The following is a 13,463-nucleotide window of genomic DNA, read 5'->3' on the forward strand; positions in this document are numbered from 1 at the left end:
TAGCTGGATTGCAATGACAAGGGCTACATACAGCCATACGTACACATATAGGCCCCAATTCACACTACAACATGCAAAGATGACATATGAAACCAAGGTTCACGCCATACCCTACTACAAGTGGACTATGTATGTGGTGTTGGGGCATACCTGGGCTGGCACGTATAAAGATCATGAACCTAGTATGGTATGAAACATGAACTAGCCAGTCCTGAACAAAAAGGTGAATAAACTTGTGTACATTCTGGAGTAATATTCCATTTTCAAGTATCCTGCAAACAAATAGAATAATGTCAAAATCATAATTAGCTGATGAGAAACACTGATGCTTTTGAGTATCAAGGTCCAACTAGAATGACTAACTAGAGTGTCCATATATGACACAGCCGTGCCTCTTTTTTTGGATGGATCCCATCTCAGTCAATTGGCAGATCCAGACATCTTTCCTCAGGGAAACACTTCTGTTTCAGGGTGTGTGTGTCTGTGTGTTTTACATTTACATCCTGCTCTTCCTCTAAAGAGCCCAGAGCAGTGTACATGGTGATGTTTATCCTCACAGCTCTATGAGGTAGGTTAAGCTTAGAGATATGTGACTGGCCCAGAGTCACCCACTGAGTTTCATGGCTGCATGGGGATTTGAATTGTCTCTCCATTCCTGGTCCAACACTCTAACCACTATACCACACTGTAGTGTGGTGTACACTGTTTCCCTAAAATGGCAATATTTTGTCATAAGGAAATAGAACCATTCCTTCAGCCAGCACATACATTGTTAGTGTAACTGCTGCATGGATTCAGATTGCACAGTTGCTATGCATACTTAGGCAGTTCCTCTAACATCAGTGATGAGGAACAAAACTCTCCCTGCACATTAGAGGTTGAGTGCTCCAAAGGACAATTCATACAGCACATTTTAAAAACTCACCAAGGCTACTTCCTTCACCTGCAGCAATGCCCTGCACCTGAAGTTCTTGGAAGCCTGAGTGTTCCCCTTCTCCAACAAGAGTGCCCATCCACTGATTTAAAAAAAATGCTGGCAAATTGGGGTACAATTACTGGTATTACTAAGCACAGGGTATCCTGTTACTGGCACTGAAGAGCAGTTCAGGCATTGTATAGTGCCATACTGCAAGTGAACATGTGTTATTAACCTGGCTCTGATTTTGATCCTTATGATGGGGCAGAAACATGTGCACTTTGTGATCAAAGGAAGTTCCTCACTAGGCATACAGTACAGTTTGCTGCACCCAGGCCCCATGGCCATCAGTGCAATAGGATGGTTAAAGGACATTAAAGGCTAGTTTATCATGTATATGAACTGTTGGGCACAGGACACCTGACTTTCGAGCATTTCTCAGCATGAAGAAGTCTCTTCTTGCATCTGAAGCTTGAGATTGCTGGTTGTATATATTGACAGGCTTGCGAATTCCAGCTTCAGCTCATACAGTTCGTCATCTCTCAGCTGAGCTATGATCACTGGTATCAAGGGCAGAGGCCAAGGTCTTGTTTATTCACAAAGGCAGACCAACTACCAGTATGTAGGCGGTCTGCTCATTGAACTTCTTAACTGTCCCTGGTTTGTTTAAGAATTGTGCCCAATGCTTTTATGCTAAACCAGGAGTGAACAGAAGGTAGAGCAAGGCCCACTGGTGGACCAACCTTTGTCTCATCCAGCGAGGCATGTTCTTAAGCAAAAGAACACATGCAGGCACACTTAGCATAGATAGGTCATACCCTACCTGTGAAGGACTCCCGAGTATGCACACTTGCTTTGTAAATTTAAAGAGCGGATCACACAAGACTGAGGTCAGTCCACCTCTGCCTTAGAGGACAGCAATTCTTTGAACATCCAGCACAATTTAAGGATATGCAAGGAGGCTTTCCACACCTTGGGATATGATAGTTGGAAGGGTGTTCTAAATCTAACTCAGTCTCCTTCTTTGCTTTCAGGAGGAGAATGACAATTATTTTGCAAGAGAGGGCAAATCACACAGTAGAACCAGATTTCTCTGGCTTTTCCCCACCATTTCTCAACACGGTTATTTCTGGGTCATTGGATTTTAGATTAATGCTATGTGAACTGAAATAACTGCACTCATTTTAATTTGGAAATCATCCATTCAAGTCACCTCCAGATCCTGCCCCCCTCCAAAAAAGAATGCAATTAAGAACATGCAATTTTCTTGTTAAGTGCAGCCAAATACTAGAGAGGAAAGCGCTCACAATAGCTTCTGAAGGCTGCCTTTCTATAAACTCCGTGCTATGTTTGCAAACTCCAGCTCACTGAAGCCTGGCAGTGCAATCCCAAAATGCAAAGGGGCACATCCCACTGGGACACCTGGCTCATGTCACAGGTGTCATGCTGGTGCTGAGGAACAGAAAATAAACAGCCAGTGTTGTAATGCAGACAAAAAGCAGGAGGTGGCTTCAGTTCAAACAGCAGACAGCAGACAGCAAAGCAGTAATCAAAGCACGTAGCCCAGGTCTTTGGAAACCCTAGGCTTTAATTCACACTGCTGTTTGAAATGCTTTCCAGCTAACAATAGGTAGGTAATAAAACAACTGCCACCAAAGTTGACCTACCATTTATTGTTCTGCTCCGAGAGGTGAGAGACATGTGTTCATAGTTCTGTTGTCTGTAATGTATACAGAGGGGCGATATTCATGAAGGTCAGGGTGAGGAAAGGTGGAACAAGTTAGCAGGGGGAATATCGGCAGTTTTTGTCAGAATTTGTATGATCCCCTACATATTTTTAAACTAAGGATAATCATAGCATTGTGCAGTCTGAAGAGACCTCGATCAGTTCCCCAGAGCATCAGCTAGCCCAGGAGAACTGCCTCAGAGGAAAGATACACACTAAAGGTCTCATCCAAAGCAAGGCACAGTTAAATTAGGTCTCCTGCCTAATTGCCTAGATTGTAAACCACCCTGAGCCATTTTGGAAGGGAGGTATAAAAATCAAATCTAATAATAATAATAATAATAATAATACACAACTGGTGTCAGCAAAAACATTCAGATATTCATGTAAAAAGGAAGGAGCATGTGGAGTACACAGTTAACAATCAATGGAGAGACACTTGGACAGGTTAGTATTAGAAGAGGTATTTTCCAAGGGGACTCACTATCCCCTCTGTTGTTTGTAATCACCATGACTCCACTTTCACAAATACTAAACAAAACAGGCTTTGGATACAAAACATCTAAAACATCAAGTAAATACACCATCTGCTGTACATGGACGATTTGAAGTTGTATGCAAAGTCCCAATCAGAAATCAAATCACTGCTAAACACTGTCCGTATATTCAGTAGCAATATAGCAATGGAGTTTGGACTAGACAAGTGTGCTGCATTAATAATGAACAGAGGAAAAATAACAAAAACAGAAGGAATAGAACTGTCCAATGGAAGCAACATCAAGAACCTAGAAGAGAAAGAACATTACAAATACCTGGGCATTCTCCAGGCTGATAACATCGCACACACTGAAGTTAAAAGAAAAATAGGAAGTGAATACATCAGGAGAGTTAGAAAAATCCTCAAGTCCAAACTCAATGGCGGGAACACCATACAAGCCATAAACACCTGGGCTATACCTATTATCAGATACACTGCAGGAATAATAGACTGGACCCAGGCAGAGCTAGAGACTGAGACACTAGATCGTAAGACCAGGAAAATCATGACCATCAATCATGCTCTGCACCCCCACAGTGATGTAGATAGGCTATACCTCCCTCACAGCTCAGGTGGAAGAGGAATGCTGCAAGTCCATCAAACAATAGAGGAGGAGAAAAGAGGCCTTGAAGAATATATAAAGGACAGTTAAGAAGATGCACTTAAAAGGGTCAATAACAAGAAACTATTCAACACCAATGAAACAAAGCAGGCCTACAAGAAAGAACAAGTCAAGAACCGAGCAGGAAAATGGAAAAATAAGCCACTGCATGGTCAGTATTTGCACAATATAACTGGAAAATCAGACCTCACCAAGACTTGGCAATGGCAACTTGAAGAAACAAACAGAGGGTTTAATATTGGCTGCACAAGAACAGGCACTAAGAACAAATACAATAAGAGCAAAAGTAGAAAAATCCACAACAAACAGCAAGTGCCGCCTTTGTAAAGAAGCAGATGAAACAGTGGACCACCTCATCAGCTGTTGTAAAAAGATCGCACAGACTGACTACAAACAAAGGCATGACAAGGTAGCAGGGATGATACACTGGAACATCTGCAAAAAATACAAGCTACCTGTAGCCAAAAATTGGTGGGACCATAAAATTGAAAAAGTTGTAGAAAATGAAGATGCAAAAATATTATGGGATTTCCGACTACAAACAGACAAACATCTGCCACACAATACACCAGATACAACTGTAGTTGAGAAGAAAGAAAAACAAGTCAAAATAATCAACATAGCAATACCAGGTGATAGCAGAATGGAAGAAAAAGAAATAGAAAAAAATCACAAAACACAAAGATCTACAAATTGAAATTGAAAGTTGTGGCAGAAGAAGACCAAAGTAATCCCAGTAGTAATTGGCGCCGTAGGTGCAATTCCAAAACAACTTGAAGAGCACCTCAACACCATAGGGGCCACAGAAATTGCCATCAGCCAATTACAAAAAGCAACTTTACTGGGAACAGCCTATATTCTGCGACAATATCTATAACAACAACAAGAACAATATTGATAATAAAATTCAGTCATCCCAGGTCCTTGGGAAGGACTCGATGTCTGGATAATACAAACCAGTCAATAATAGAAGAAGAAGTCTTCCTGTTTTGGAAAATAGACTTGTCCTATATTGGCATTGATGGCCTTCACAATTTTTCTTAATATGGATTGTGTTGGTTATTTTGTCATTGCCTGATAGCTGAGAGCCAAGCTTACATACTCAGTAACTTCACATGATGCCCCTCTTTAAAACTGTAGTGCTATTGATGTGCTATTCACAATACTTCTAGTGAAGGGAAGCAAATGTCTGGATGTTCCTCTGCAAAAACATAACCATCTCCACATATAAACCTAACATGTTAAGGAAAAGGCTCTTGCCAGACTTTCTCATGAGCATGCTAACTGAGCAAAGAGGTACCTTTTAAAGGTGGTGGCTGTCCTGTATTTAGCAGAGGGAGAGCAACTGCACTTGTTCAATGCAATATAGTGTCCCCTTCCAGTGGTTGCCATTGGAGTTTCCCTTGTGTTTATTTTTAGATTGTAAGCTTTTTTCAGACAGGGTACCATTTCCTCATTCTTTGTGCTACATAAACCACTTTGAGAACTGTGGTTGAAAAGTGGCATGTAAAATACTCTAAATAAGAATTGAAATGCTAGTTTTGTATGTGCAGAAATATTAATGTGGGGGAGCATAAATATTAGGGTAAAATCTAAAACATACCCTATTTCAACCAAAGGGTGGTACACTCTCGATGTGTTTCCCTCATCCATAGGCCTGAGGCTGAACCTATGTATACCTCAAAAATGTTATAACATGATGGCTTGAAAATCACTTGTTTGTCACATCAGGTAGAAGCGTCTAGAAACCTACTGTCTCTATTCACTTCACAGGATCACCTTGACACTGGCTTGCCCCATGGATCTGAAGAACTTCCCCATGGACGTCCAGACCTGTATAATGCAGTTAGAGAGCTGTGAGTCCTGAAGGGTTCCCCTCTAAAAATAACTGCCATTCTTCACACACACACACACACACACACTGCTGCATCATCTGTTCAGCTCTTAACTGAATTGTCCAATTATGAAAGAGAAACTGGAGGGAAGGAGGATGAGATGAAGCATCAGGACAGACTGTGTGTCATGTGAGAGTTTTCATGCTTCTCTGACCACGAAACAGTTCAACTTAAATTTAGCTTCCTACAACAGATTCTCCTTGGAGAATACTCTGGGATTGCTCTGGGGTGGGGACCGCTTATCTGATGAAAACGGTAGGATGCATTATTCATTCATTATGTATCAGTGTTTGATGTCTCTTCTTTCTCACCATTCAAGTCTACTTAAGAGCCAAACTAGATACTACAATAAAGGTATGACTGCCACCAAAAAATACTTCCATGTATTTAGTTCCACCCACCTCTATATCTGGTCAAATTTACCTCATGTCATACATATTTTCATGACATTCTGCATTTCCCCATCTGTTCTGCTGCTGACAGTGGAGTCCAGGAACTGCAGAATGCCATGATGGCATAACACCAGGTAAGTTCTATGAGATGTTACAAAAAGGGAGGGTAGAGCTAGATACGCAGTGGCCATTTTCAGTAGCAGCCGCCATTTGCCTTAACATCTAGTTTGGGCCTAGTGCTGATTGAAAACATACCAGCACTGACCATATAAACGGATCCTCTGGACTTAGCTCTAGCTGCATTCACTTGTTTTTTTCCTAGGGATGAGTGAATTCCACTCATCCCATCCACTCCATCACTGACTCACCATTCCAATATCTCTTGTGTTCTTCTCCATTTGACTTCTGGCAGCAATTGCAGAGTTTGGAATACTGAATGCATTATACATGTAAACACACATGCTGTAATTTTTTTAAAAAGCAACACTTAGCCCATTTTCCTGATTTTTTAAAAACTTCCCACAGAAGCTGAATTGCAATTTTGTGGAAAGGAAAAAAATAAAAATAAATAATCAAAATCCCAGCCATCAGCATTTGAAACAGGGCACTGTGTGTGGGATGATTTAAATCCACAATGTTCTTCCAATTTAAAATGGTCCCTGGAAGCAAGACTTTCCACCACTGAGAGTTCCAGCTTCTGCTGCTTCTTTTTAATTTGCTTAATTTCTTTTTTAATTGCTGGGGTTAATTTTTCTTTTCGTTTGTCACTTTGTAAAAAAAATAAAAAGTTATAGCTGGGGGGGAAATTAACTTTATTTTTAAATCTTTGTATGTTCCAGAAAAATAGCTCTAGTAGATTCACAGTTTTGAACACTGATCAATTTCATTCCAGTAAACGTTTCTTATAGAAAAGTTATCTAGAACCATATTTGCGATGAAATCTGACTGAGAAAGATTCCATACACATCCCTAGTTGTATATGGGTAGCATTCAGACTAGGGTACTACACTAGGGTACTACACAACTCTTAGCATTTGCCATGCTCCACAATGTTGCACATCTGTTAGCGGAAGACCTTCTCTGGGATGCGCAATAACAGCATTATGCAAGTGCTATACTAGGTGGATGCTGCCCAATGTCTTTAAATTAATCCATGGTCATACACACGTCTTCCCTATCCGTGTTATTTAGTCCTATGATAGGCACCTCACTTGAAGTTCTCCACTTGCAGCGCTGAGCTGTTCATTGCATAAGATGGCCCCTCCAGGCATTTGCATTCAGTGCTCAAATGTTTTGTCTCTTCCCCTGCTCTCTGCAGTTGGCTACACAATGAATGATCTGATATTTGAGTGGCAAGAGAAAGGAGCTGTGCAGGTTGCTGATGGGTTGACCCTGCCTCAGTTCATCCTAAAGGAAGAAAAAGATTTGCGCTACTGCACTAAGCATTACAATACAGGTCAGTAATGGCAGGTATAAGCTATTCCATCACCCACAGAAATACGTAATTTAGAGATCAGGATTTTGGCACCATACATTTCATTAGGCACATCTCTTTAGTTATAAATGGATCATACTCAGCCTGCTTGATGGGCCATCTAATTGATAGTGTGCTGTTAGCAATATCACTAGAGCAAGCCAAAATGTTAGATAGAGCAACTCCTTTTTTCCTGAACAATCTAAGGGCAGAGCTACACAGAACACAAGACACGGAGTTGCTGCCACTCTATGCTCTTTCTCCCTTCTTCCTGGTCATGTGACATGATGTCATCACACTGCTTGTTTCTCCACCCCCACCATCACTCTGTTGTGAGGTAGGCATGGGGAAATGCACAGTTTGATGATATAACAGTATGCATTGGGTCAGGGGTGCAGAATGCAGAACCCTTAGCCTACTCAACTTCCTTCACCAAACCCAATAGCCCATGGGTTAACCTTAAAAATCCAAAACATATTTTTATTCCCTCTAAAAGTGGCTTTTTTCTCCCCCGCCTCCACCAAAAAAGGTATGGAGTTGCTCCTCAAGCTTTCCCTCTGTCTGCACCCCTGTATTGTGTTATACTAGATGTTACTGAGAAGTGATAAGCAGTTAACAGCTCCATGTAACTTCTAGTTGTACCTTAAAGAGTAGTCACATTCAAATCATCACCGTTTGGGAGCACAATTCCAGTTTCACAGACATGGTGCTACATGCAACTCATAGTCAGTTCCATAGTAGGACTCAGCTATACGAGTTCATATATGCATTTATGCATGTGTAAAGAGAAAAGCTTATGGAAATATTGACTACATTTTGAGACATGCACTTCAAAAGTTTGATAGCCATTTGTGGTGTCTTCACTATTTTGATCAAATTGATTAAAAATTGTTTCCAAATTAAAGTGAAACATGGGGAAAATGTAAAAATTAGAAAAACAATAGTATTGGCCAAAGTGCTATGCAATGCAGCGTTGGCATGTCTGACCTGCTGGGGCTGATGCACATGATGCACATGCACATGGAGAGCCAGCATGGTGTAGTGGTTAGAGTGCTGGACTAGGACCGGGGAGACCCGAGTTCAAATCCCCATTCAGCCATGATACTTGCTGGGTGACTCTGGGCCAGTCACTTCTCTCTCAGCCTAACCTACTTCACAGGGTTGCTGTGAGGAGAAACTTAAGTATGTAGTACTTTTGGAGGAAGAGCAGGATATAAAATGTAAAAAAATAAATAAATGTGAAAGGCAACTCTGAGATGTTGCAGAGGCAGGCAGTTCTCCAATGACATGAAACAATATGTGGGCACTTCTGCAGCACCATGGAAGTAGCATAACGCAAGTACCCACATGCTGTTTCAAGCTGTTGCAGAAGCCCTGGGTTTGCCTTGCATGTGTGCAGTGGTCCCAGTGGGTTGGAAACTCTGATGTTCCATTGCATCACATGACAGCTATTGTATATGTGAAAGGGGGAATATATACTAAAAATGCACATTTTCCAAGAAGAAAATGGCTCATGTACTACGCAGCAACCCACCTGTCTAAGTGACAGGCATCCTCACTGCTTCCACAGGAGGAGAGCTGGTCTTGTGGTAGCAAGCATGAATTGTCCCATTTGTTAAGCAGGGTCCACCCTGGTTTATATTTCAATGGGAGACTGTGTGTGAGAGCACTGTAAGATATTCCTTTCAGGGGATGGAGCCACTCTGGGAAGAGCAGAAGGTTCCAAGCTCCCTCCCTGGCATCTCCAAGATAGGGCCGAGAGACTATGGCCTGCAAACCTGGAAAAATTTCTGCCAGTCTTTGTAGTCAATATTGAACTATGTGAACCAATAGTCTGACTCAGTGTAAGGCAGTTTCCTATGCCTCACTTTAAAACCCACCAGTGCAGTTTGTGAATGCAGGGAGGCTCCATGTCTATTAAGGAGTGTGTCCTTACATTCCCACTGCTATTTCCATTGGGAATAATGGACTAGAAGCAGGAGTGCAAGGTAGGCACAGAGCCTCTGCACTTTTGCAAGCTGTGCCAGCAGGATTTAGAGTGCCACAGAATCAGTGAGCACACCTGTTGCTTAGACAGGTGGCTAGCATGGTACAGTATGTGAACCAGGTGGCCTGCATGGTACAGTATGTGAACCAATATTTATCCTGTGGCAATTTTTAGTAAGGAAAAACTATGACTGTAAACATCCCTTCTACACAGAGCGACTACAAATTCAGTTCAGAACTTATTCATTTCCAAAACTTTTCCAGGGAGGGAACTTGGAACCTTCTGCTCTTCCCAGAGAGTAGGCCTCATCCCCTAAGGGGAATATCTTACAGTGCTCACACACTGTAGTCTCCCATTAAAATGCAAACCAGGGTGGACCCTGGTAAGCTCAGAACAAAGTTCTCTAAACCAATGACATAGAAGTGTAGAATTGCCCATACTTGGTGGCAGTTATCTTTCTTGGTGGCAGCTATCTTGGTGGCAGCTATCTTTCACTGCGTCACCAGGAGCCCCTGGTGGCGCAGTGGTAAAACTGCCGCCCTGTAACCAGAAGGTTACAAGTTCGATCCTGATCAGGGGCTCAAGGTTGACTCAGCCTTCCATCCTTCCGAGGTCGGTAAAATGAGTACCCAGAATGTTGGGGGCAATATGCTAAATCATTGTAAACCGCTTAGAGAGCTCCGGCTATAGAGCGGTATATAAATGTAAGTGCTATTGCTATTGCTATTGCTATTGCTAATAAACCTGTTTGCGGGACCTGAAAGGAAAATTTCCAAAAGATTTGGTGAGGAATAATTTATTACTGAAGATATCATTGGAAGAATCTAATCTAAGGGGATGGACTATGTGGTTTCAATCCTTCAGCTGAAATGTGTGGGTGCACCAGCCTGCTAGTTTACACAAGTGACAAGGACTGACATAGGATCAACAGGGTTGTGCTATCTCCACAGCTTGCTCTTGTTGGTTTGGGGCATTTTCAGTAGTGGAGAAGGAAAGTGTGAGCTTCATGCAGCCATTCCCTGAGCTGCCAATTGTTTGCTTCTGTACCCATATGGGAATGTAGGAAGCTCTTTTTTGGCAATTGGGCTTAAGAAAACCAAGCAAATCTATTCTATTTCTACAGCTTGGCATTCCCTGATAGAGCTTGCACAGTGGCAGTCCATCTCTGCTTTTCTGCATGCATATGTGATGGGAATCCACTGCCAAATGCAACTTTCCAGTACATTTGCAATTAACATACTGCAATCTTTACAGATGTTGATATGTACCTTTCCCCCTTATACCTGTGAAGGGAATATATCACATGTGAAACAGCTCTGAGTCCATTTCCTGGGTAAGACATGGTATTCATACTAGTGACCCATTGCTTATAGATATGTCATGCCAAGAACCTAACTTGCTCTCAGCTGCTCCCTTTTAGACTGAATTTCATCTCTCATTTCCAGGCAAGTTCACCTGCATAGAAGCCCGTTTTCATCTGGAACGACAGATGGGCTACTACCTGATCCAGATGTACATCCCCAGCTTGCTGATTGTAATTCTCTCCTGGATCTCCTTCTGGATCAACATGGATGCTGCACCTGCCAGAGTTGGTCTGGGTATCACTACTGTGCTCACCATGACCACACAAAGCTCTGGTTCCCGAGCATCATTGCCCAAGGTAAAGCGTCCTCCTTTTTTTAGCAGGTAATACTGAATTCATGGAGTGAGACCTAACCTCGTCTGGACCCAGAGGATGTAAACAACTATAGGCCTGTGACTAATATTCCCTTCCTGGGCAAAGTGTTTGAGATGACCAGCACTTGCTCCATTAACCTCATTTAAGGGGAGGGTGGTTTAGACGGGCTAGCCACATTGGGAGCACCGGGCTTGCCTGTGAGCCTGGTGGTTCCCACGACCACTGGAAAGTGAGCTAAGCTCCCTTAGCCCACTTTCCAATGATCGTGGGAATAGCTTCATTGACTATCTGCTGGTGTTGTGTGTGCCCCAGACTAGATTTATTTCCATATATAGTGAAACTGTGGGAAAATGCAGAAGTATTGGAGATATAGAGTGCAAGTTATTAGAATGATTTTTTAAAAATATGTACCTATGTGTCTAATTGAGGATGTGATCCCTAGAAACCACCAAGGATTGTTTAATAATAATTTGATAATAAAGAATTAAGATAGCATATACATGGACAAATAGCTTATGTCCCCTTATAGAGGACAACCCAAAAAGAGTATGAAATACTTTACATTTGGTTAAGCTTGCACATTTACTTAGATGAAGAGGAGATAAGGAACAAGTAAATAGAATCAGAATGTATTTGAAAGCTGGCTTTTTTGTCAGTTATTAGAAAATCCACTATAATCATTGGCAGATTATTTTAGTTTATTAAAGTTTTATAGAAATTATATTAATGAATGGGACTGTTTAGAAGTTTAATGATTAAAATTGTATTATATATCGGTAGCCATAATTTGGGTAAATTTTCCTCTTAAAAAAAACACTAGTATGAATGTTATCTGAATTAATTTTCAAAAGTGAAATATTTTAAAATATGTAAATAAAGAAATTAAGGCAGTTCTGATGTAACTCAAATTAGCAGTAAATGTCATTTAAAGACAAGTGAATCAGTGTTAGTAAGCAAAGTTTACATTTAAGATTCCTTCCAAATGTATCTGTCCTGGGGGGTATAAGTAAAACCACTTTGGGATTATTTTAATGAAAAGCGTTATAGAAATGGAACAATAAAATAAATAAATATTACATCCATAACTATGTATTCATAATATAAATGGACAAATAGTAATTTATCCCATTTATTCTGAAAGAAAACACTTTGGGAGCAGGTAGTTTGGAATGGAGAAATGGTGAGATAGTAGAGCAAAACACTTTCCCTACCTGCTGCTTCTGCTCCAAAACTACATACTTTTTGAAAACCAAATAGAATGTGCAGAGGCCATGTGTGTGCCAGTGTTGCACAAGAGCAGCTGGGAGACGTCCCGCCAGTGCGTGATCATAGCTGGGGGGAGCACCACGATTACAGAAGTGGCAGCGAGCAGAGAAGGACCTGCTCCCTCTGAGTTAAAGGGGATGTGTGATCCCTCTGTTTTAAAGGGATGTGCCACAATTCGGTCTCCGAATCACATTTTGTGCACATTCCTATCCAAGATCACCCAGCCGCATTACAACCCCATGAACAGGGGCAGATCTATAATTGAACAGATGTGTACAATGAACATGGGCCACCACTAGGTGTATCCTTGCTCAAATCTCTGAAAGCTTCCACAATTGACTACCGTTTACTTCTCCTTCTATATAGTCTGTATCAGAATACCTGTCTGAAAGTAACTTGTACCCCTGAAGGTCATTTCTCCAAGGCAATTTTAACATATAGAGGCTTCAAACAAGCTTGTATTTTAGCACTGCTTCTGTTCAACTTTTATGTATAAACTCTCTTAACTTCTTAGATAATTCTGATTTCCATTCTCCAAAATTGGCCTCCAAATCAGTATCAATACTCCTCTATGCAGATGATGCCATAATTCCATCCCAGACACCAATTTGCCTGAGAAGGGCACTTAACTCCCTTGCTCTTTATTGCAAGCAGCATGCCCTATGGATATATTATACAAAAACCAAGATCATGAAGTTTGCAAAGGGCCCAAGAACACTGGCTTGGTCTATCGATGGATGCAGGATTGAGCAAGTCAGCTGCTTTAAGTACTTAGGTAAAGTCTTTCAATCCTCTGGCAGCCATAAGGCCCACTCTGATTAGTCATTTTGGCTTAAAAAAAATAAATTCCAGAGGAGCCTGTTTCATTCCCACTGCCAGGGGCGTAACTACTATTAGGCAAGGGGAGGCGGCTGCCTGGGGGCCCCCATGCCTCGAGGGCCCCCCCCAGAGGCAAGTCACATGTCTATA

At 41.6% G+C, this 13,463-nt stretch overlaps 1 protein-coding gene across 3 annotated transcripts in view; it reads left to right on the plus strand.

Annotated features, from left to right (window-relative positions):
* GLRA1 (glycine receptor alpha 1) overlaps window positions 1–13,463 on the plus strand; it is a 128,078-nt gene that overhangs the window by 100,395 nt on the left and 14,220 nt on the right. For all 3 annotated transcript variants that reach the window (XM_053289127.1, XM_053289128.1, XM_053289129.1), the window contains 3 exons: window positions 5,576–5,658; window positions 7,408–7,545; window positions 10,996–11,210. In XM_053289127.1, the coding sequence (XP_053145102.1) occupies window positions 5,576–5,658; window positions 7,408–7,545; window positions 10,996–11,210 (436 nt within the window). The remainder of the gene's footprint in view (window positions 1–5,575; window positions 5,659–7,407; window positions 7,546–10,995; window positions 11,211–13,463) is intronic.

This window comes from Hemicordylus capensis, chromosome 2, assembly GCF_027244095.1.
Source record: "Hemicordylus capensis ecotype Gifberg chromosome 2, rHemCap1.1.pri, whole genome shotgun sequence".
NCBI lineage: Eukaryota > Metazoa > Chordata > Lepidosauria > Squamata > Cordylidae > Hemicordylus > Hemicordylus capensis.